We start from the raw sequence: 24,767 nt of genomic DNA, 5'->3' as shown, positions 1-24,767 counted from the left end.
TCCCACTCTAAGTAGGAGGGAGGACAGGGGTTGAATCCCCACTTGGTAGATGACGGAACTGAGGCCCAGAGAAGTGACTTGCCAAGGGTCACACAACAGTCAAGAGGCAGAGGCGGAATTAGAACCCCGGTCCTTCTGACTCCGAGGCTTGTGGTCTTTCCACTAGGCCACGCTGCTTCTCTGATTAAGACTACGCGCCCTTTGTGGGACAGGGTCCGTGTCCAACCCGAATACTTTGCATCTACCCTAGTGCTTAGTACATCCCTGGTATGTAGTAAGCGCTTAACAAATACAATTAAAAAATTATCCAGGGAAATATCCAAATTCCTCAGGCTATGGTGTCTGAAGGGGGCTCACGGGCCAAAGAGACGCACAGCTTGGCATAGCGGATAGAGTATGGGCCTGGGAGTCAGAAGGTCATGGATTCTAATCCTGTCTCTGCTACTTGTCTGCCATGTGACCTTGGGCAAGTCACTTTATTTCGCCGTGCCCCAGTTACCTCATCAGCAAAATGGGGATTGAGACTGTGAGCCCCATGTGGGACAGGGACTGTGTCCAACTTGATTTGCTTTTAGCCATCCCAGGGCTTAGTACAGAACATAAGCACATAAAAAGAGCTTAACAAATGCCATCATCATAATAATTATTATTATTATGGACACAGAATCAGGCACACCTGAGCAAAGTGGCCCCAGGGCCTACTGGCAGCAGAAGGCCCCGGCTCCCAGGCCCCCAGACCCGGCCAGGAAAGGTGGTCTTCTCCCCTGAGGGGGTGGAGGAAGCGTTCTCCAAAACCAACACTGGCAAGAGCCCAGGGTCAGCTCAGCAGCCAGACAGGGGTGGGGTGGGGCTGGGGGAAGGGCGGGGGCTCTACTGAGGCACAATTTCCCCTCTTTCTGTTTGCTCTGCCAGTGACCCCGACCCTGCTTTTGTGCTGACCACCCTCCTCTCTCCCGCACCCCCCAGCCCCCTCCCAGCTGCCCCTTCTCTTCGTCCTTGTGGGTCCCGAGGAGAGAGGGGAGGGACTGACTAATAATAATAATAATAATGTTGGTATTTGTTAAGCGCTTACTATGTGCCGAGCACTGTTCTAAGCGCTGGGGTAGACATAGGGGAATCAGGTTGTCCCACGTGGGGCTCACTGTCTTAATCCCCATTTTACAGATGAGGGAACTGAGGCACAGAGAAGTTAAGTGACTCGCCCACAGTCACACAGCCGACAAGTGGCAGAGCTGGGATTCGAACTCATGAGCCCTGACTCCAAAGCCCGTGCTCTTTCCACTGAGCCACGCTGCTTCGCCAGAGACTTGCTCCCTTTATTCACCCCCTCTCCCAGCCCCAGAACACTTATGTCCATGTCTGTCATTTCTTTCTATTAATGTCTGTCTACCCTCTTCCCCCACTGCCAGACTGTAAGCTTGTTGTGGGAAGGGAATGTGTCTGTTTATTGTTGTTATGTCCTCTGCACATAGTAAGTGCTCAATAAATACGATCGACGGACTGAATAAAACAGGCCCGAGAGAATCTCCTTTATTTACTAGTTGAAGTGATCTGCGACTCCCTGGCATGCTGGCCATGTCCCCTCGCCTGGGGATTTACGCTGGGCAGGAGTGACAGCTTCTTCCAAAATGCCCTGGGGCTGCTGCCCTTCCTTGGAGAATCAGAGTCTGAGGCTGAGGATCCTTAGCCTGGTGGGTCTCCACCTCCTCCTCCAGTAGGCCAAGTAGTTCCTGTCCCCAGGACTCCCCAGACCCATTAATCACTTTGTTTCAGGAGGGGAAACCAGGATTTGAGGTGGGGGCCATAGAGGAATTTCATGCTAGTCTCCTAGGGATAGGGGTCCTGGGGCAGGTGAGTCCGGGTCAACCGAGGTCTCACCCATTCCCTGTCTCCCCCTTGGGACAGGACTGTAAGCTCACTGTGGGCAGGAAATGTGTCTCTTGGTTGTTGTATTGTCCTCTCCCAAGCACTTAGTACGGTGCTCTGCACATGGTAGGTGCTCAGTGAACACGACTGGCCGACTGACTGAGTATCCCCTCACTCTCACTTCACCGCCAGATCAGACCTGGCTTCAGACATTAGGTCCCACCGATTCGCACTGTGGCAGGGGAAAACAAGGCCTCTTCCTCTCTAGGTGGGGGGCACGGCTCGTTATGAAGGTAGTGCGATGACGTCACACAGTGGGCGCAGGAAGTACTGAGGTGATGTCATTCAGTGGGCCCACACCATAATGGGATGATGTCATAACCAGGCATGTGGCCCACTGTGATGATGTCATATGGAAGCCCCCCTACAGTCTATTGTTGCCCCCTTTCATTCATTCATTCAATCGTCTTTATTGAGTGTGTACTGTGTACCCCGAGGCAGCTGTCTCTCGTGCTTTCTACCTGAAGCTGGGCCTGGGCCCTGCTTAGGGTTGGGACAGGCAGAGTGGATTGTAGAATATCCTTCTCCACCCTCTTCCCCCCACCTCTTCTTCCTCTTCTCTTCTTCCTCTTCTTATTCCTCTTACAGCTTTTTTCTCCTCTGGATTCCCTCTGTTTACTGTCCAGTGGCTTCTTCCCCACTACTTTCAAACAAGTCCATGCCTCCCCTATCCTAAAAGACCTCTTCCTCGACCCTATGGCTCCCTCCAATTTCCGCCCCATCTCCCTCCATTCCTCTCCAAACTCCTTGAGTGAGTTGCTACACCCGCTGTCTCAAATTCCTCTCCTCTAATTCTCTCCTCAACCCCCTCTAATCTGGCTTCTGTCCCCCTAGCTTCTCAGAAACCTCCCTCTCAGAGCTCACCAATGATCTCCTTCTTGGTTCTCCTGCTATCTCTCTGGCCGTTCATTCTCAGTTTCTTTCCTGGGCTCCTCCTCCGCCTCCCACCCCCTAACTGTGGATGTCCGTCAAGTTCTGGGTCCCCTTCTATTCCCCATCTACACCCACTCCCTTGGAGAACTCATTTGCTCTCCTGGCTTCAACTACCACCTCTACACGGATGATCCCCAAGTCTACACCCCCCCCCCCCACCAAGTCCTGATCTCTTCCCTCTCTACAGTCTCGCATTTCCTCCTGCCTTCAAGACATCTCTACTCGGATGTCCCACCATCAACTCGAATTTAACATGCCTAAAACAGAACTCCTTATCTTCCCACCCAAGCCCCGTCCTCCCGCTGACTTTCCCATCACCGTAGACGTCACCACCATCTTTTCTGTCTCACAAGCCCATAACCTTGGCATTATCCTTGACTCCTCTCTCTCAATACTTAATCTGACACTAAATCCTGTCGGTGGCACCGTCACAACATCGTTAAAATCCGCCCTTTCTTCTCCATCCAAACTGCTACCACATTAATCCAGTCACTTATCCTCTCCCGCCTTGATTATTGTATCAGTCTCCTCGCTCTCCTCCTTGCCTCCTGTCTCTCGCCACTCCAGTCCATACTTCACTCTGCTGCCTGGATCATTTTTCTACAGAAACGTTCAGGCTGTGTTTCCCCACTCTTGGAGAACCTCCAGTGGTTACCCATCCAACTCTGTATCAAACAGAAACTCTTCACCATTAGCTTTAAAGCAGTCAGTGACCTTACCACCTCCTGCCTCACCTCGCTACTCTCCTACTACAACCCAGCCCAAACGCTTCGCTCCTCTAATGCTAACATTCTCACTGTACTTCGATCTCGTCTATCTCGCCACGGACCTCTTGCCCACGTCCTGCCTCCGGCCTGGAACACCCTCCCTCCTCATAACTGACAATTACTCTCCCCTCCTTCAAAGACTCATTAAAGGCAGAACTCCTCCAAGAGGGCTTCCCTGACTAAGCCCTCTTTTCATTTTCTCCAACTCCCTGACTTTCTCTCTTTATTCATCCCCCTTTCCGGCCCCCCAGTATTTATGTATATGTCTGTAATTTATTTATGTATATTAATGTCTGTCTCTCCCTCTAGACTGTAAGGTGGTTATAGGCAGGGAATGTGTCTGTTTTACTGTTACACTGTACTCTCCCATGCGCTTAGTACAGTACTTTGCACTAGGCTCTCAGTAAATATGATTGACTGACTCACTCACTCTTTCAGTGTGTTCAGACTCTGAGGACCAGGAGGGTTAGAGACTATGTCCGGTATCCATCAGTTGTATTTATTGAGCATTTACCATGTGCAGGGCCCTGAACTAAGCACCTGGGAGAGGACAACACAGCAAAATAACAGACACATTCCCGACCCAAACTGAGCTTACATTGTAACTGTTCCAACGCTTGGCAATTAGTAAGTGCTTAAAAAATACCACAGTTATTATTTTTATCATAATAACAGCAGTTTGGGTTGCTCTAAGAGCCCCAGGGGGGTGGAGGGAGGGGATCACTCAGCCCTCTCCCCGGCCCGAAAGGGCAGGCGGTTCAGGGGCCTGGGCAGTTTCATCTGTAGGATATCCCCTCCAGAGGTGAAAGGTCATGGTTGCAGAGACGAGCTGGACTGGGCCGGGGGAGAAAACATGTTTCCGACCGGATACAGACCGGCGGCAAATGCAGGAAAACAGCCAACCCCAGCCCGGTGCCGCCCTTGCTCTGTGACCCGACTTGGTTCCCTGGACCGGGAGGACGGTGGAAAGAGGGAGCTCCCGGCCAGAGGAGCCACCGGCCTCGGTCACGCTCGGGAGGGGACGTGGACGCCTTCCAGGAAGGGTCCTCCCACCTGCTGGGCCTGGATCATGGGGGCCCCTCTCCCCCGGGGGCTCGGGGGCAGGTGGGGGCAAGCGGAGAAGCAGCGTGGTCCTAGTGGTTAGAGCACAAGCATGGGAGTCAGAAGGACCTCGGTTCTAATTCCGGTCCCACCACCTGTTTGCTGGGGGACCTTGGGCAAGCCGCTTCACTTCTCTATTTACATCATCTGTAAAATGGGGATGAAGTCTGTGAGCCCAGAGTATGAAATGGACTCGGTTCAACCTGACTAGCTTGGATCTACCTTAGTGCTTAGTACAGTGCCCAGCATATAATAAGTGTTTAACAAATGCCTAAAAAAAAAAATAGAGGGGAAAGGTGCTGGGCTGTTCATAATCAATCAATGAATTAATCCAATCTATCCCAGGTTCACTTGTCCTGCCCATATAGGGAGGTCCTCGGGCCCAAAAGGTAGGTGGGAGAGGAACGGGGACAGGAGGGATTGGGGTGGTAAGAGCATAGGTTTGGAAATGAGGGGACCCAGATACTAGTCATGGCTTCACCACTAGCCTGCTGCATGACCTTGGGTGAGTCATTTGGCCCCTCGGGTCCTCGGTTCCCTCATCTGTAGGATGGGAACGAGTTCCCCCACTCTCCCTCCCGCTTAGATGGTGATCCCCGCCTCGGGCCAGGCCCCAGCGCTTCACGGGTGAAGTCTCTGAGCCAGGGGCCTTCGCTGCAGGGGCGAGACGAGGCACGTGCTGAGCTGTTTTCCCCAGCCGGGCCGGGCCTGGCGGGGCCGGCCCGTAGCCCCAGCCCCAGCCCTCTCTCAGCAGGCGGCGGCTACCAACCCCTTAGGAATGTGGCTGGCAAGTAGGGGCAGCACCGGCGGGCGGGTACTGGGCCGGAAGCGGGCGGATCGGGCTTGCCGGCTCCACACACACACACACACACACACACACACACACACACGCAGCCCTTTCCTTTGTGCTCCCAGGGAACCACTGACAGGTCCCCTCCCCTGCATCACCTCGCACCCGGGCCCTACCACGCCCGGGGCAGCCCTGGGCTTGCCCGGCCCGGAGCCAGTCGGCTGCCAGCCTGGGCCCACGCCCACCGGGACCCGGGAGCCGCGCCTCAGAGAACCAGTGGGATCTTCTCTTCGGCTGGCCCTCCACCACCTCCCCCCAAGCCGAGCATCCCCTGTCTCTGAGCCACGGGGATGGTGTGCTTAGTGATTAGAGCACGGGTCTGGGAGTCAGAAGACCCGGGTTCTGATCCCTACTTCACCACTTGCCAGCTGGGTGACTGTACTGAATTGGGTCCCAGTTGAGTCCAGAGCACTGGACCGAGCACCTACTGAGTACAGAGCACTGTGCCGGCCCTAAGTGTGAACAAAATATCGAACTGAGCACCCATCGGGGTCCTGAGCACTGTAGTATATTGGGCTCCAATGGAATGCGGGACATTAGATTGGGTCCCAGTGGTGGACAGAGCACTGTTCTGAATGCCAATTGGGTAAAGAGCAGAGCATAGTATTGAGCACCTGAGGGCAGAGCTCTATACTGGGCCTCTGAGCAGGGAACATGTTTACCGACTCTGTTCTATTGCACTCTCCCAGCCGCTTAGTACAATGCTCTGTACAGGGTAAGGGCTCAATAAACACGATTGATTGATTGATTACTGAGTGCCGAGCATTGTAATAATAATAATAATGTTGGTATTTGTTAAGCGCTTACTATGTGCAGAGCACTGTTCTAAGCGCCGGGGTAGATACAGGGTAATCAGGTTGTCCCACGTGAGGCTCACAGTCTTAATTCCCATTTTACAGATGAGGTAACTGAGGCACAGAGAAGTCAAGTGACTTGCCTAAGGTCACCCAGCTGACAAGTGGCAGGGCCGGGATTCAAACCCATGACCTCTGACTTCAAAGCCCGTGCTCTTTCCACTGAGCCACGCTGCTTCTCTATTGGACCCCCACTATGTGTAAAGTGTTATAATGAGCGCCTACTTTGAACAGAGCGTGTATTGAGCTCCTAGTGAGTGCAGAGTCCTGTTATGGGCCCTTATGGAGGGCAGAACAGTATATCTAGGAGCTGAAAACAGAGTATTGTCCCAACATCAATAATAATAATTAGGGTATTTGTTAAGCACTTACTATGTGCCAAGCACTGTTCTGAGCACTGCCTGTATTGTGTAAAGAGCACTGTGCTGGCCCCCAACCATTAGCATAGCCTAGTGGAAAGAGCCTGGACATCAGAGGACCTGGGTTCACATCCCAGCTCTGTCAATTCCCTGCTGCGTGACCTTGGACAAGTCACTTTACTTCTCTGTACCTCAGTTACCCCATCTGTAAAATAGGGATTCGATACTTCTCCTCTCTCCTACTTGGACTGTGAGCCCCATGTGGGACAGGGACTGTGCCGAAGGTGATTGGCTACCCCAGCTCCTAAAGTGGCACTTCTAAGAGCACATAGAAAGAGCTTAGCAAATACCATCATCATCATCACCATCATCATCATTAGTAGTAGTATATTATTATTATCATTATTAGCGACTCTTTGTGGAGAGTGCCTTCCGGAAGCACTAGACCAAACCCCTATGGTGAACCCATTTCTGGAATGGAGAAGATCAACCACCCATCAATTTGCCACCATCTAGAAGAGTATAATATGCTGAGCTCAGGATTTGGGGCGAAAGAGACCCAGCCTCTAATCCCGGCTTTGCCACTGGCCTGCTCGGTGACTTTGGACAAGCCACGTGGCCTCTCTGCTCCTCGGTTTCCTCACATGTAAAATGGAGATAAGCTCCCTGCTCACTCGCCCTCTTTTTTTTTTATGGTATTTGTTAAGCGCTTACTATGCGCCAGGCACTGGGGGAGATACAAGTTAATCAGGTTGAACAGAGTCTCTGTGTCCCTGTCCCACATAAGGCTCACAGTTTTAATCCCCACTTTACAGATGTGGAAACCGAGGCCTAGAGAAGTGCAGTGACTTGCTCAAAGTGCCACAGCAGACAAGTGGTGGAACTGGGATTGGAACCCAAGTCCTCTGACTCCCAGGCCTGTGTTCTTTTCACTAGGCCAAGCTGTTTGCCGTTATTTTCCCAACCCCCCTCTCTCTGGGACGGGGAAAGAGGGGCCCATTTGAGAAGCAGTGTGTGTGTGTGTGGAGGTGTCCAGCTTCACCGGGCCAGCCAGGGCCCAGGGCTTTGAGAGGCCGCCCTCAATGAGACACTTTCCAGCCTGCAACAGAAGGGCTTTGTGGCCGAGGCTGAGACAGGGTCCTTTTCCAGCTTCTAGAAACCCTTGGCAGGCTGCCCCTCTCTCCCTGAAGAGGGAGACCATCTTCCTCGTCGCCCCCCCCACCTACATCTCCAGGGAGCTGCCGGGCTTCCCAAGCCCACCCTCTTATCCCCACGGTGTCTTGCGACAAAACGCTCATCACTCCCTTGAATGAAAGAAGTCAGCATAGGCAGACGGAGGGAAGGGGGAAAGGCGGGGATTTCGCCAACAGATTTTTGAGGCAAGCTGAAAGGCCCAGGTTGGGGTGGGGGTGGTGAAAAGAAGAAGAGGACGAAGAGGGGGAGAGAGGAGCCTGGCCCCAGCCGGATTCCAACCCCCAAAGTGTCCAGGGAGTCCCCCGCCCCCCTCAGAGGACTTACCTGGAAGTTGCTTATTTCTTCCACGGAGGCCATCCTGCCGCCGTCCAGTCTGCCTCCTCAGACGAGGTTCTCAGCCGTGTGCAGAGGCAGCTCGATCGCCAGGGTCGCCGCCTCGGTGGGCCTCCGCCCGCCGCGATCATTGGGTGGGAGGGAGCCCGTGGCCGGCCCCACAGACCCGCTATTCATCTGACCCCTCTGGCCGGAGGGAGGGCAGAGGGTGAGCGCACGTTGTGCGTATGGGGAGCCAGGGGGTGGGGCCTGGGGGTACCGTCTGGCCCACTGGACTAGGGTGGTCACCTCCCCGGCATGACACAGGCAGGATCGGCCCAGTTTCCAGCCTGTCGGAGGTGGCCTTTTTCATCCGGTGATTTTATCGCAGGGGCCTGGCCTCCCTGCTCCACAGAGTACCACGGCTCAGGGTCGGTGCTCATGCCGACAGAGTCAGGGTGGGGGGAGACACTGTGGCCCTGGCCCGAACTGGGAGCTGTGGTCCCCCGGAGAGAATCTCTAGATTCGGGGGGCGTGTTTCCGACAGACTTCGACAAAATAACGCTTGCAGCAGCATCGTGCTATGCTGCACACCTCATGTCTCCTTGTCCCTGTAATTCATAGCCTGCCTTCCGTCCTTCCCTGACACAAGTGAGTGGGGTAGAAGGGTGGGGCGTAGGAGGGGGGAGGTGTGGGGTTAAAACCCCCAACTATCCGGGTTAACCTAACCGCAAGTCCCAGAATGGCATGGGACTTAAACTCAGTGTGGACTGAGCGTTTCTAGTGACGTAGATCAATCGGGAATCGGGGCCAGATAGGCTGACTAGGTCGACTTCAATCAATCAGTGCTATTTATTGAACACTTACTATGTTTAGAGCGCTGAACTAACCTTGGAGGGTACAATATATAACAGTAAATAGACACATTCCCTGACCAAAACAAGCTTGCAGTCTAGAGGTGGTACCTTGGAGCCCTTATAATTATGACATTTCTTCTGCACCCATACTGTGCTAAGCGCCGATACGGAAGATATCGTGAGTCCGAAGGACCTGTGTTCTAATCCTGCCTCTGCCACTTACCTGCTGTGTGGCTTTGGGCAAGTCACTTCACTTCTCTGCGCCTCAGTTACCTCATCTGTTAATTAGGGATTAAGACGATGAGTCCCATGTTGGACAAGGACAGTGTCCAACCCGATCAGCTCGTATCCACCCTGGTGTTTAATACAGTGCCTGGTACATAGTACGTGCTTAACAAATACCACTATTATTATTATTAAGACTGTGAGACTGGACCCAATCCACAGTCTGTCTTATAGCATGTTAATTATTTATATTAATGTCCAATTCCTCCTCTGGACTGTAAGCTCGTTGTGGGCCAGGAACCTGTCTACCAACTTGGTTTTATTGTCCTCTCCCAGGCACTTAATCCAATGCTCTGCACACAGTAAGAGCTCAATAAATACCACCGATGATGTTAATACAGATGAGGAAACTGAGGCCCAGAGAGGTGAAGGGCTCAGTAGAAAGAGCCCGGGCTTTGGAGTCAGGGCTCATGAGTTCGAATCATGAGCTCTGCCACTTGTCAGCTGTGTGACTGTGGGCAAGTCACTTAACTTCTCTGTGCCTCAGTTCCCTCATCTGTAAAATGGGGATTAAGACTGTGAGCCCTACGTGGGACAACCTGATTCCCCTGTGTCTACCCAAGCGCTTAAAACAGTGCTCTGCACATAGTAAGCGCTTAACAAATAGCAACATTATTATTATTATTATCTGCCCGAGGTCCCACAGCAAAGAGGTCAGGGCTGAGCCGAGACTTGAGTCTGGGTCTCCTGGCATCCAGGCTGGGTGTGGGCAGTTCATTCATTCATTCAGTCAGTCATATTTATTGAGCCCTTACTGTGTGCAGAGCACTAAGAGACAGTGTGCCAGGAAGCACTGGGCGCTGGGGCCAAGGTTGGCCACTGGATCAGGCGACCCCCTGTCCTAGACCCCCAAATCCCCTCTCTCCCGTGTGGTCATTCCCCGCAGGCTTCCACCGTCTCCCCCGCCCCACTCCCCCGAATCCAGAGAAATCTGCACAGAGCCCCATTGACTGCTAAAGGAAACCACAGCCCAGTTATGCTCAAAGAACTCAGCCAGATCATTTTTAAAAATGCCGTTCATTCATTCCATCGCATTTATTGAGTGCTTACTGTGTGCAGAGCACTGTTGCCCACCGAGGCCAGGATCACCTCTATGGGGAGAGGCAGTCTAAGCCAATCCATTCATTTGTTCATCGTATTGATTGAGTGCTTACTGTGTGCAGAGCACTGGACTAAACTCTTGGGAGAGTACGATGAAACAATAAGCAGACATTCCCTGCCCACTACGAGCTTACAGTCTATAGGGAGAGACAGACATTAATAGAAAGAAATAAATGACAGATGAACCTAAGTGGTGTGCGGCTGGGAGGGGGGATGAATAAAGGGAGCAAGTCAGGGCGACAGAGAAGGGAGTGGGAGAAGAGGAAAGGAGGGCCTAGTCAGGGAAGGCCTCTTGGAGGAGATGCACCTCCAGTTAGGCTTTGAAGGGGGAGAGAGCGATTGTCCATCCGATATGAGGAGGGAGGGTGTTCTGGTCCATCTGGGAAAACTCTCTCCACTCCCTCCTGGTAGAGAAGAGCCGGGCTGGAGGATGTGGAGAAGGGAGAGGGAAGGACTGTGTCCATCCCGATTAGCTTGTATGTACCCTAGTGATAGTACGGTTCCTGGCACGTACTAAGTGCTTTACAAATACCATTTAAAAACAATGACAAAAAAAGCCAGTCCCCTCAGCCCCCATGATTTATCAGTTTATCCGTTTTTCAATTATTCCATTCCTTCGGGTCTATTCCACCCATTTTCTCGCTCTCAGTTACGGTGCATTTGTTAAAGCCTACCTGGTACTAGTAATAGTCAATCAATCATTTTTATTGAGCGCTTACTATGTGCAGAGTACTGGACAAAGCACGGGGGGAGGGCAAGGCCACTGAACTATCAGGCACCTTCTGTGCCCACAACAAGCTAACAGCCTAGAGGGCATCGCATCTTACTTGGAGCAGAACGGCTGATGGGATTGTTCACACCTGTAGTGTGCCATTGTGGTGATGGTACGATTGGTAATCTGCAGCTACCCGCCGTGACATGTCTCTTACAACACCGTCAACAAAATCCAGCTGCTGCTCTTGCAGACTCATCATTGGAAACATTCAACTGGCTTGGACGGCAGAGAAGTCAGCTGATCCTGTCCAACAGACACAAAGAGCCCCAGGGTTTCGTTGGTTGTATTATCATTTTTTTCTTTATGGTCTTTGTTAAGCTCTTACAATGTCAGTCAGTGGTATCTGTTGAACGCTTACTGTGTGCAGAGCACTGTACTACTACTAATGATGATGTTGGTATTTGTTAAGCATTTACCCTGTGTTAAGTACTGAAGAAGCAGCGTGGCTCAGTGGAAAGAGCACGGGCTTTGGAGTCAGAGGTCATGGGTTCGAATCCAGACTCTGCCACTTGTCAGCTGTGTGACTGTGGGCAAGTCACTTCACTTCTCTGTGCCTCAGTTACCTCATCTGTAAAATGGGGATTAAGACTGTGAGCCCCACGTGGGACAACCTGATTCCCCTGTGTCTACCCCAGTGCTTAGAACAGTGCTCTGCACAGAGTAAGCACTTAACAAATACAACTTTATTAAGTACTGTGGTAGACACAAGCTAATCAGGTTGGGCGCAGTCCCTGTCCCATGTGGGGCTAACAGTCTTCATTTCCGTTTTACAGAAAACAGGTAAATGACTAACCTGGTCACACAACAGTCAAGTGGCGGAGCTGGGATTTGAACCCAGGTCCTTTTGATTCCCAGGCCTGGCCTCTGTCCTCTAGGCTAGGCTCCTAGCCTCTAGGAGCAGCGTGGCTCAGTGGAAAGAGCGCGGGCTTTGGAGTCAGGGTTCATGAGTTCGAATCCCAGCTCTGCCACTTGTCAGCTGTGTGACTGTGGGCAAGTCACTTAACTTCTCTGTGCCTCAGTTCCCTCATCTGTAAAATGGGGATTAAGACTGTGAGCCCCACGTGGGACAACCTGATTCCCCTATGTCTACCCCAGCGCTTAGAACAGTGCTCGGCACATAGTAAGCGCTTAACAAATACCAACATTACCAACATTAGGCCACACTGCTTCTCAGCTAGTTGATACTGACATTTAGCAGATAATAGCCTGCCTTCCCCTAGACTTCAAGCTCGCTGGAGGAAGGGAATGTTTCTGTTTATCGTTATGTTGTATTCTCCCAAGCACTTAACACAGTGCTCTGCACACAGACTGACCGACCAACTGCTTTCGAAGATCCCCCCCATTCCTCTTGAAAATCAATTCTCTGGTTTTAACTGTCCTATACTAGAGGGTCCAGGATGTAATTAGCACCCCGAACACCAGCTGTCAATCAGACAGGCTTCTGGACCAACCAGAAACCCCCGTCCGAGAAAATGCTGTCCAGGAAGAGCGATTCTCTATCTCGTTATCCCCTTCTGAGCGCTCAATACAGTGCTCTGCACACAGTAGATACTGAATCAATACTAAGGATTGATTGAAAATGGATTGAGGCCGCTGCTGGGACACAAAGGGTTCGCTACAAAACCTCTCTTTCGTGGGTTGAAAAGGAGGCTGCTTGGGTTAACCGTCGAGCCCTGCGCTGTCTCAGCCCCCAGGAATTTGTGGTTGTTGTTGCTGATGATAATTCTTCCAAAAACTCGTCCCTCCCTGACTGTCTCCGGAAGCCGCGATTCCATGTTCCGAACCAGGAGCCAGAGCGATCGTCTCTCCCCTTCTCTAGGATGAGTCAGAAACCGTTGTTGAGATTCCGAGAGCCTCTTTTCCCAGACCTGGAACCAGTCGCAAACGGACATTTTCCCTCCCCGCTGACTCTAGCCTGCCTCTCCCTCTCCGGAAGCCCTCCAGGGTTACCCCCACTCTCTCCTCCCACTCCCAGCATCATCCCAGTATCAGTTCTCCCTCTCAGTTCCCTGTTGCATTGATTGTGCCTCTGCAGATTTATGTAGAGATAATAATAATCATAATTATCATTATGATACTTGTAAGCGCTTTCTGTGTACCAAACACTGTTCTAAGCACTAGGGTAGATGCAAGTTAATCGGGTTGGACACGGTCCCTGTCCCACATGGGACTCATGCTCTTAATCCCCAATTTCCAGATGAGGGAACTGAGGCCCAGAGAAGTGAAGTGACTTGCCCAGAGTCACGCAGCTGACCAGTGGCGGAGGTGGGATTAGAACCCAGGTCCTTCTGATCCCCAGGCTTGGGCTTTAGCCACCAAGCCACACTACTTCAGGCCATGTCTATTTGCCAATATGGACTCCCAAGCGTCAGGATGTTGCTGAGCTCCCTGCGAGGATGAATACTTGGATCCGCCCAGAACAAGACCCAGCCTTTGTGGCTCGCTCCCTTATTGCCGGTCCATTTTCAGAGCCCGGACTTGGGAGTCAGAAGGACCTAGGTTCTAGTTCTGCCTCCACCTCTTGTCTGCTGCGTGTGACCTTGGGCAAGCCACTTGACTTCTTCAAGTGCCTCAGTTCCCTCATCTGTAAAATAGGGATTAAGACCGTGAGCCCCATGTGGGACAGGGACCGTGTCCAACCTGAATAGCTTCTAATAATAATAATGTTGGTATTTGTTAAGGGCTTACTATGTGCAGAGCACTGTTCTAAGCGCTGGGGTATACAGGGTAATCAGGTTGTCCCACATGAGGCTCACAGTCTTAATCCCCATTTTACAGTTGAGGTAACTGAGGTACAGAGAAGTTAAGTGACTTGCCCACTGTCACACAGCTGCCAAGTGGCAGAGCTGGGATTCGAACCCATGACCATCTACCTATCTTCTATCTACCCCAGTGCTTAGTACAGTGCCTTGCACACACTAAGCACTTAATAAATACCACAATTAATATTATTGAATGATTTTTGATATTTATTATTTTATGGATTTATCTATGTATTTATATTAATGTCTATCTCCCACCCCCCGCCCCAGACTGTGAGCTTGTGGTGGGCAGGGAATGTGTCTGTTTATTGTTGCATTGTACTTTCCCAAGTGCTTAGTACAGGGCTTTGCACCCAGTAAGCGATCAGTAAATATGAATGAATAAATAAATGAATGCACGGTCGACTGGAAAGGGACAGATTCCTCTCCCAACTTCTTCCACGCCGTCTGAGATGCAGGCGAGGAGAAGAAGGAACGAGATCCTGAGGGAAGGGGGAACGAGAGAAGGAAAAACTCCGTGCACCCTGGACACACCCCGGCTGGAAATTCTCAGGAAAAATCTGCCAAGCCAGCAGGCAGCCTGATCCGGGGGCGACAGGAACAGACACATCGTGTATCGGCGCAGAGATAATCCGATTAAACCGTAAGCTCCTCAAGGGCAGGGACCCGTTTATTCATTCATTCAGCCATTCAATCGTATTTATTGAGCGCTTACTGTGTGCAGAGCACTGTAGTAAGCGCTTGGAAAGTACAATTCGGCAGGAGAGATCATCCCTACCCAACGATGGGCTCACGGTCAAGAAGGGGACAGACAATAAAACAAAACAAGTAGACAGGCATCCATAGCATCAAAATAGATAAATAGAATTATAGATATATCCACATCATGAATAAAATAAATAGAATAATAAATATGTACATAATATAATAATAATAACGGCATTTGTTAAGGGCCTCAGTTACCTCATCCATAAAATGGGGATTAAGACTGGGAACCTCACGTGGGACAACCTGGTTACACTGTACCTACCCCAGCGCTTAGAACAGTGCTCTACACATAGTAAGTGCTTAACAAATACTATAATTATTATTATCCACCCCAGCGCTTATTATGGTGTCTGTCCTGCTTAGTCCAGTGGTACCCGATCATCTTATTTTCTCCCCCCAGCCCTTAGCACAGTGTTTGGCACCTAGTAAGCCCTTAACAAGGACTACAATTATTGTTAATTATCATTTCCACTTCTCAAGCCCCGCCCCGCTAGCAAGAGGACGCAGAGGGTTGAGATTTGGGGAGGGGGCGGACAGGGGTGGGAGACCTCTGAGGAGATTCTCGCTGGGGAGATGTTGCCGGGCTCAGGCACCCGGAGAAAATAGTCACCCAGTGCAGGGTGGAAACGGAAAACCTCCTCCGCAGATACCAGAAACCACAGGCACGTTAAGTAATGGTGTGGAGCCAGTGGGATGGGAGACTAATTATAACCATCTTGCCTCCCTTTTTAAAAAAAAAATGGTATTCAGCACTTGCTATGAGTCAAACCCTGTTCTAAGCCCTGGGACAGACAAAAAAGTTAGCTAGTGGAAAGAGCCTGAGCCTGGGAGTCTGAGGGGCCTGGGTTCTAATTCTACTCCTCTACCGGTCTGGCTGTGTGACCTTGGGCAAGTCACTTCACTTCTCTGGGCCTCAAGGATCTCATCTGTAAAATGGGGATTAAGACTGTGGGTCCCATGGGGGACGTGGACTGTGTCCAACCTGATTACTTCCATTCACTCATTCAGTCATGTTTATTGAGTGCTTACTGTGTGCACAGCACTGTACTAAGCACTTGGGAGAGGGCAATAGTACAATACTGTATATATCTTCATCACCCTATTTATTTTGTTTAATGAGATGTACATCACCCTGATTCTATTTATTTGCTATTGTTTTAATGAGATGTTCTTCCCCTTGACTCTATTTATTGCCATTCTTCTTGTCTGCCTGTCTTCCCCGATTAGACTGTAAACCCATCAAACGGCAGGGACTGTCTCTATCTGTTGCCAATTTGTACATTCCAAGCGCTTAGTACAGTGCTCTGCACATAGTAAGAGCTCAATAAATACTATTGAATGAATGAATGAATAATAATAATATCTGTTTAGTGCTTACTACGTGTCAAGCAATAAATGGACACGTTCCCTGCCCACAGTGAGCTTACAGTCTGGTGGGGGAGATGACCATGAATCTAAATAAATATATTACAGATATGGACAAAAGTGATTACTTTGTATCTACCTGCCCACAGAGTAAGTGTTCAGTAAATACCACTGACTGATCCACTGAAAAAGCAAGTTCTAACTCCGGCTCTGTCACCTGTCCGCTGTGTGATTTTGGGCAAGACACTTCACTTCTCTGTGCCTCGGTTACTTCGACTGTAAAACGTAGACTGTGCCCGTAAGCTGTAAATGTAGACTGTAAAATGCGGGAGAGGAACGGCATCCAACCTGATAAGCTTGGATCTACCCCAACGCTTAGTATGGTGCCTGGCAAATAGTAAGCGCTTAATGAACACCATTTAAGAAAAGCATCACATGGTATTAAATGCGCAGTCGGACAGACATTATTGTGTCGCTGCGTTTCATCTTACTCTTGTAAATTATTTTCTTCTACCTGCCCCTCCCCTTAGACGGTAAGCTTCTCGAGGGCAGGAAATGTGTACCTCGCTACTATTAAGCGTGGCTCAGTGGAAAGAGCCCGGGCTTGGGAGTCAGAGGCCATGGATTCGAATCCCAGACCCGCCACTTGTCAGCTGTGTGACTGTGGGCAAGTCACTTCACTTCTCTATGCCTCAGCTCCCTCATCTGTAAAATGGGGATTAAGACCGTGAGCTTCACGAGGGACAACCTGATTCCCTGTATCTACCCCAGCGCTAAGAACAGTGCTCTGCACATAGTAAGCGCTTAACAAATACCAACATTATTATTATTAAATGCCACTGATTGATTTGACAGGAAGGAAAGGGGAGGGCTGGAGGGAAAGATGCATCATCAGTCAATCTACTGATGCACTCATTCCTCGCTTACTATGTGCAGAGCACTCTTCTGAGCGGGCTCATCTCCGATGGGTCAGTCAGTGGTATTTGCTCAACGCTAGCTATGTGCAGAGAGCTGGACTAAGCGCTTGGAAGAGGCAGGGGTCGAATAGGCCGATTCTGTTGTTCTGTTCCGTGTGCTCAGTAATGTGCTGCGTTCAGTAAGTACTACTGATTGCGTGCTGGATATACCCCAGGGCACTGTACTAAGCGCTTGGAATGTGCAATTTGGCAACAGATAGAGACAATCCCTGCCCAACAATGGGCTCACAGTCTAAAAGGGATAATAATAATAATGATGGTATATGTTAAGTGCTTACTATGTGCCAAGCACTGTTCTAAGCGCTGGAGCAGATCAAGCTAATCAGGTTATACCACATGGGGTTCATAGTCTTAGAAGCGGCGGGGCTCGGTAGAAAGAGCCCGGGCATGGAAGTCAGATGTCATGGGTTTTAATCCCGGCTCCGCCAATTGTCAGCTGTGTGACTGTGGGCAAGTCGCTTCACTTCTCTGGGCCTCAGTTCCCTCAGCTATAAAACGGGGATGAAAACTGTGAGCCCCACGTGGGACAATCTGATCGCCTTGTATCCCCCCCGCGCTTAGAACCGTGCTTGGCACATAGTAGGCGCTTAACAAATACCATCCTTATTATTATTATCGCCAATTTAACAGATGAGGTCACTGAGGGAAGTTAAGTGAGTTGGCCAAAGTCGCACAGCTGATAATAATAATAATAATGTTGGCATTTGTTAAGCGCTTACTATGTGCAGAACACTGTTCTAAGCGCTGGGGGAGATACAGGGTCATCAGGTTGTCCCACGTGAGACTCCCAGTCTTAATCATTTGACAGACGAGGGAACTGAGTCACAGAGAAGTGAAGTGACTTGCCCTCAGTCACCCAGCTGACAAGTGGCGGGTCCTGGATTCGAACCCAAGACCTCTGACTCCCAAGCCCGGGCTCTTGCCACTGAGCCACTATGTCCTCTCTCTCGGCCTTCCCTTTGGGAGTATCCAGAGGGGCTTCCAGCGAAGCGGGACAAAATCCAAACTCTGGTGCCCGGTGGACGGGAGCTGGGAACGGCCCGAACCACTGGGCTGCACCGCCCAATCCTCCCTCACAGGGGGCGCTCTCCGCCCCGCCGCGGCGCCTTCCCGGACCCGGCGTGGCGCCGCCTGGTGGCCGTCCGTGGCACGGCCTCGCCCGGCTGCGGAGGCCCATGTTCGGTGGGATGCTGGGGTGAGCGCGGAGGGCCTTCCCTTCCCTTCCCTTCCCTTCCCTTCCCTTCCCTTCCCTTCCCTTCCCTTCCCTTCCCTTCCCTTCCCTCCTTCCCTTCCCTTCCCTTCCCTTCCCTTCCTTCCCTTCCCTTCCCTTCCCTTCCCTTCCCTTCCCTTCCCTTCCCTTCCCTTCCCTTCCCTTCCCGCTGTTGGGGTTATCCTCAGCCCCGTCGAAGGCCGAACCCAGCTCTGGGCGGAGCTGCAGAGGAGAAACCCAGCCGCAAGCAAGCCTAGCGTCCTCTTTCGGGGTGACTCAGGTTGCTGCTTTCTTGCGGGGGGGTGCGGGAAGGATTGTGCCTTCGTTTGGCACGGGATGAAAGAGGTGGTTGTGGCTCCCAATATCTAACTCCTTCTCCCCAGATTTTAATATTAAGGCTACTACTAATGATGGCATTTGTTCAGCGCTTATTATGTGCCAGGCACTGTACGGAGCCCTGGAGAAGCTAGTCCGGTTGGACGCGGTTCCTCTCCCATATGGGGCTCACTGTCTTCATTTTCAGGTTACTGAGGCACAGAGCAGTGAAGTCAAGCAGGCAAGTGTCGGAGCTGAGTTTAGAACCCAGGTCTTCCTGGCTCCCAGGCCCGTGCTCTATCCACTAGGCCGTGCTGCTTCAGTGCTTAACGCCGCTGGAGCCAGCAGCCTCTGACGGGGGCCCTGGATTCTTCCCCCGAACTTCTGACTATAAACTTGGCTCTCTGACATCTCTTTTCTCTCCTCCCCTTGTCCCTGAATTCTGACGTTGCTCTCTCCTTCGCTGCTGAACGGCTTCCTGGACCCGGCCGCCCCCGCGACTTTCCCTCCCTTCTCAACCCCTTCCTCCATCTTCCTCAATCTCCTCTGAACTCAGCTGCCCATGCTGAGTCTCCCCTCTCCCCTCCTTCTTTTCCAGAGTTAATCCCTAAATAATGATTTCCTCTAGCCAATGGAGTGTCTGGATCGGGGCTTAGGCTATTCTAATGAGATGGGAAGAATCGTGGTATTAGTATCTGTAATAATCATAATAATAATTGTGGCATTTGTTCAGTGCTCCTATGTGTCAAGCACTATTCTCTGGACTGGGGTAGACGAGGTAATCAGGTTGGACACAGTCCCAGTTTCACATGGGGCTCACGGTCTTAATCCCCATTTTACAGATGAGGTCCCTGAGGCCCAGAGAAGTGACGTGGCTTGCCCAAAATCACAGAGCAGACATATGGCAGAGCTGGGATTAGAACCCGGGTCCTTCCGACTCCCAGGCCCAGGTTCTTTCCACTAGACCATGCTGCTTCCCATACTGTATGGAATGATGGGCTAGATAAGAGACAATCAGGTCTCACTCTGGCAAAAAGTAGAACAGGTATTCATTCACTCATTCCACTGTATTTATTAAGTGCTGACAATGTGCAGAGTACTGTGCTGAGCGCCGGGGAAGGTACCGTACAAGAAACAGTGACATTCCCTGGCCACAACCATGTCTCAGTATAGAAGTACTGAATCCCCACTTTCCAGATGAGGGGCACTGAGGCCCTGAGAAGTGAAGTGATTTGCCCAAGGTCACGCAAGCAGACAAGTGGAGGGGAGGGATTAGAACCCAGGTCTTCTGCCTCCCAAGCCCGCTCTCCATCCACTAGGCCACGCTGCTTCTGTGAAGAGAAGAGCCGGGCTTGGGAGTCAGAGGTCGTGGGTTCCAATCCCGGCTCCGCCGCTTATCAGCTGTGTGACCCTGGGCAAGCCACTTCACTTCTCTGTGCCTCAGCGACCCCCTCTGTAAAATGGGGATGAAGACTGTGAGCCCCTCGTGGGACTAACAGATAAAGACCGTGAGCCCCACGTGGGACCACCTGATGACCTCGTATCTCCCCCGGCACTTAGAACAGTGCTTGGCACACAGTAAGCGCTTAACAAATGCCATCATCATCATTATTATTATTATTAAGTCACTTTACTTCTCTGGGCCTCAGTGACCTCACCCGTAAAACGGAGGTAAATCATCATCATAATGATGGCATTTGTTAAGCACTTACTATGTGCGGGGCACTGTTCTAAGCGCTGAGGGAGAGACAAGGTGATCAGGTGGTCCCACGTGGGGCTCACTGATGAAGACTGAGAGCCCCACGTGGGACCAACAGATAAAGACCGTGAGCCCCACGTGGGACCACCTGATGACCTCGTATCTCCCCCGGTGCTTAGAGCAGTGCTTGGCACATAGTAAGGGCTTAACAAATGCCATCATCATCATTATTATTATTAAGTCACTTCACTGGGCCTCAGTGACCTCATCTGCAAATCGGGGATAAATCATCATCATAACGATGGCATTTGTTAAGCGCTTACTATGTGCCCAGCACTGTTCTAAGGGCGGAGGGATCAGGTGGATCCACGTGGGACCAACAGATAAAGACTGTGAGCCCCACGTGGGACCACTTGATGACCTCGTACCTCCCCCAACGTTGAGAACAGTGCGAGGCCCATCGTGAGCGCTGCAGAACTACCCTCGTTTATTACCACGATTATTATCACTTGCTTCTATTTATTGCTATTGTTCTCGTCTGTCTCCCCCGATTAGACTGTAAGCCCGTCAAAGGGCAGGGACTGTCTCTCTCTGTTACCTATTTGTCCATTCCAAGCGCTTAGTACAGTGCTGCGCACATAGGAAGCGCTCAATAAATGCTACTGAATGAATGACTACTATGAAGGAGCGGGGTCGGGCGGGGGCCGCGAAAACTACAACTCCCGGCAGCCCCCGGGGCTCTCCTCGCGCAAGGCCCTCCGGGAGTTGTAGGCGGCCGTCCCGCGTCGGGCGGGCCCCGGCCGCGCGCCGGAACTACAAGTCCCAGGGGGCGTTGGGCGGGTGGCGCCTGCGCGGAGCGAGGCGGGGTGGGGGGGGCGGGGAGACGGGGGGGGGGGGGGCGGGGCCGGGTGGAGGCCGGCGTTGCCGTCGCCATTTAGCGCGGAGCCTTGGGCGGGCGTCGCTCCCGCCTGCTGACAGCAGCAGGGGGAGAAGAAGAACAAGAAGAAGGAGGAGGAGAAGAACAAGAAGGAGAAGAACAAGGAGGAGAAGGAGGAGGTGCCTTCTTCTTCTTCTTCCTCAGGGTCGGTGAAGGCGCAGCCCTCGTCGTCCCCGTCCACGTCGACGGGACTGAGGAGAAAAGGCGGGGAGAAGAGGAGCGGCCGGTCCTTCCCCCCACCCCCGTCCTCCTTCTCAGCGACGGGAGAGAGGAGGGGAAGGAAGGCCAGGGAGCCGGCTTTCCCGCCTGCGGCCATGGGGGCCGTGTGAGGGCAACGGTGGGGGTCGGGGCCTAGCCCGCCTCAGGACCGGCCGCCGCACCATGGACGCTTGGCGGGAGCCGCCCCCGCCGGTGGTGGTGGTGGTGGTGGAGGGGTGACCCCCGCGGCGGCCCAGCATGTCGGCGGGCCCGTCGGGCCCCCCGGGCCTCCTGCCGCCCCCCGCCAAGAACGGGTCGAGCTCGTCCCGCTCGGTGGGGGAGGAGCTGTCGCCGGGCCCGGAGGACGACGAGCCGCCGCCGCAGCCCTACCGGCGCCGCCGACACACCATGGACAAGGACCGGCGCGGGGCCGCCACCCCGGAGCACCGCTTTTTCCGCCGGAGCGTCATCTGCGACTCCAATGTCACCGCCCTGGAGCTGCCCGGGCTGAGCCCCGCCGCCGCCGCCGCCGCCGCCAGGCCCCCGGCCCCGAAGCCCGGGCCGCCGCCGCCGCCCTCCTCCTCCTCCTCCTCCGCCTCGTCGTCCTCGTCGTCCGCCCGGGCGGCCCCGACCTCCCCCCCCGGTCCCGGGGCGGGGACGGCGGCGGCGGCGGCCCGGGAGGTGGAGGAGCGCAGCCGGCAGCAGGACGACAACGAGGAGCTGGAGACCAAGGCCGTGGGCTTCTCCAACGACGGGCGCTTCCTCAAGTTCGACATCGAGATCGGACGCGGCTCCTTCAAGACCGTCTACCGGGGGCTGGACACCGAGACCACCGTGGAGGTGGCCTGGTGCGAGCTGCAGGTAAAGGCCGCCGGCACACCCGACCCCCGCTCGCACTCGCCTCCCTCCGGGGGGGGGGCGTTGAACGAGCGTCGACGCCGACTCCGGGCGGAGCACTGGACTGAGCGCTCCCAATGGACCGCGGCCGCCCCGAGCGGGACGAGGGCACTCGTTGGGGCCTCACCGGGTGCCCAGCACTGCGCTAAACGCTGGGGGAGATGCCGGGTCATCAGGTCGCCCCCTCCCCCCCCCAGCGTGGGGCTCCCATCTGCACCCCCGTTTTCCACGTGAGGTCACTGAGGCCCGGAGGAGGGAAGTGACCTGGTCCGGAGTCACCCGGACGGCCGGTGGCGGAGCGGGGATCGGAACCCGTGACCGCTGACTCCCGGCCACCCAGCCGTGCTGCTGCCCTGAGCACAGCGCTTGGCGCAGGGCGGGGGTTGGGAGACATCCTCCCCGGCCCGCGGGGACTACCGGTCGGCCCTGGGCAGACCGCCGGACTGAGCACTCGAGAGAGCGCAGTACTTAGGCAAGATTCCCCCCCACCAGCTTCTGGTCGGACGTGGGCAGAGAGCACTGTCCTGAGCACTTGAGAGAGCACAGTAGTTAGACAAGATGCCCCCAACCCCAAGGAGCTTCCAGTTGGCCGGGGGCAGAGCGTTGTCCTGAGCACTTGAGAGAGCACAACAAGGCAAGATCCCCTCAACCAGCTTCTGGTCATTCGTGGGCAGAGAGCACTGTCCTGAGCACTTGAGAGAGCACAATAGGCAAGATTCCCCCAACCCCAAGGAGCTTCCAGTTGGCCGTGGACAGACGCTGTCCTGAGCACTTGAGAGAGCACAGTAGTTAGGCAAATTTTTCCAACCCCAAGGAGCTTCAAGTTGGCTGTGGGCAGAGCGTTGTCCTGAGCACTTGAGAGAGCACAATAAGGCAAGATTCCCTCAACCAGCTTCTGGTCATTCGTGGGCAGAGAGCACTGTCCTGAGCACTTGAGAGAGCACAATAGTGAGGCAAGATTCCCCCAACCCCAAGGAGCTTCCAGTTGGCTGTGGGCAGAACGCTGTCCTGAGCACTTGAGAGAGCACAGTAGTTAGGCCAGATTCCCCCAACCAGCTTCTGGTCATTCGTGGGGAGAGAGAGCACAATAGGCAAGATCCCCGATCTCAAGGTGCTTCTGGTCTGTGGGCAGAGCACTGGACTGAGCACTTGAGCGCAATAGAGCTAGTAGAAAAGGTCCCCTACCTCAAGGAGCATCCGGTTTGCCTTGGGCAGAGCACTGGACAGAGCACTTGAGAGCACAGTAGTTAGTAGACAAGATCCCTGACCTCAAGGTGCCTCTGATCTTCTGTGGGCAGAGCACTGGATGGAGCACTTGAGAGAGCGCAATAGAGCTTGTAGAAAAGGTCCCCGACTTCAAGGAGCTTCCAGTCTGCTGTGGGCAGAGTGCTGGACTGAGCACTTGAGAGAGCACAATAGTAGACAATCCTTGACCTCTATTAGTAAAAATAAAGATGATGATAATAGTTGTGGTATTTAAGTGCTTACTATGTGTTGAGCACTGTTTTGAGCACTGGGGAAATACAAGGTAATCAGGTTGTCCCACGGGAGGCTCACAGTTTTCATTCCCCCTTTTAGAGATGAGGTAACCGAGGCACAGAGAAGTGAAGTGACTTGCCCCAAGTCACACAGCAGACAAGCGGCGGAGCCAGGATTAGAACTCGTGTCCTGACTCATCATCAAGCCATGCTGCTTCTATTCCGCTTCTGTTGTGGGCAGAGCACGGGACTGAGCACTTGAGAGCGTGCAGTAGATTTAGTAGGCGAGATCCCCGACCTCAAGAAGCTTCTGGTCTACTGTGGACAGAGCACCGGCCTGAACACTTGAGAGAGCGCAATAGTTAACAAGATTCCCTGATCTCCAGGAGAGTCCAGTCTACTGTGGGCAGAGGCTGGACTGAGCACTTGAGAGAGCACAATAGACAATCCCTGCCTTAAAGGAGCTTCTCTTCTGCTGTGGGCAGGGCAATGGACTCAGTACTTGGGAGAATTTGTAGCCACAATCCCTGCGCTCAGAGAGCTGACAGGCTACTGTTGGGGGAAGACTTATTAGACGCAATCTCTGCCCTCAAGGAGCTTCCGGCTTACTGTGGGCAGAGCGGTGGCTTGAGCACTTGGGAGAGCACGATACAGTTATCAGACACGATCCTTGTCCACAAGGACCCTCCGGTCTACTGGGTGCAGGATGCTGGACTGAGCTCATGGGAGATTGCAATAGAGTTAGTAGATTGTAAGCTCATGGTGGGCAGGGATTGTCTGTTTATTGTACTCTCCCAAGCGCTCAGTACAGTGCTCTGCACACAGTAAGCGCTCAATAAATACGACT

The 24,767-nt window shown here is 52.9% G+C and overlaps 1 protein-coding gene across 1 annotated transcript in view; it reads left to right on the top strand.

The window, feature by feature from the left end:
- Nucleotides 1-21,310: 21,310 nt before the first annotated feature.
- The window catches only part of WNK1 (WNK lysine deficient protein kinase 1), a 138,729-nt gene continuing 135,272 nt past the window's right edge, over nt 21,311-24,767 (top strand). The window contains 1 exon segment of the mRNA XM_039910677.1: nt 21,311-22,406. Coding sequence (XP_039766611.1) covers nt 21,804-22,406 — 603 coding nt within the window. The 5' untranslated portion in view covers nt 21,311-21,803.

Source organism: Ornithorhynchus anatinus, chromosome X4, assembly GCF_004115215.2.
Source record: "Ornithorhynchus anatinus isolate Pmale09 chromosome X4, mOrnAna1.pri.v4, whole genome shotgun sequence".
Taxonomy (NCBI): Eukaryota; Metazoa; Chordata; class Mammalia; order Monotremata; family Ornithorhynchidae; genus Ornithorhynchus; species Ornithorhynchus anatinus.
This window is presented reverse-complemented; position numbering and strand designations above follow the sequence as displayed.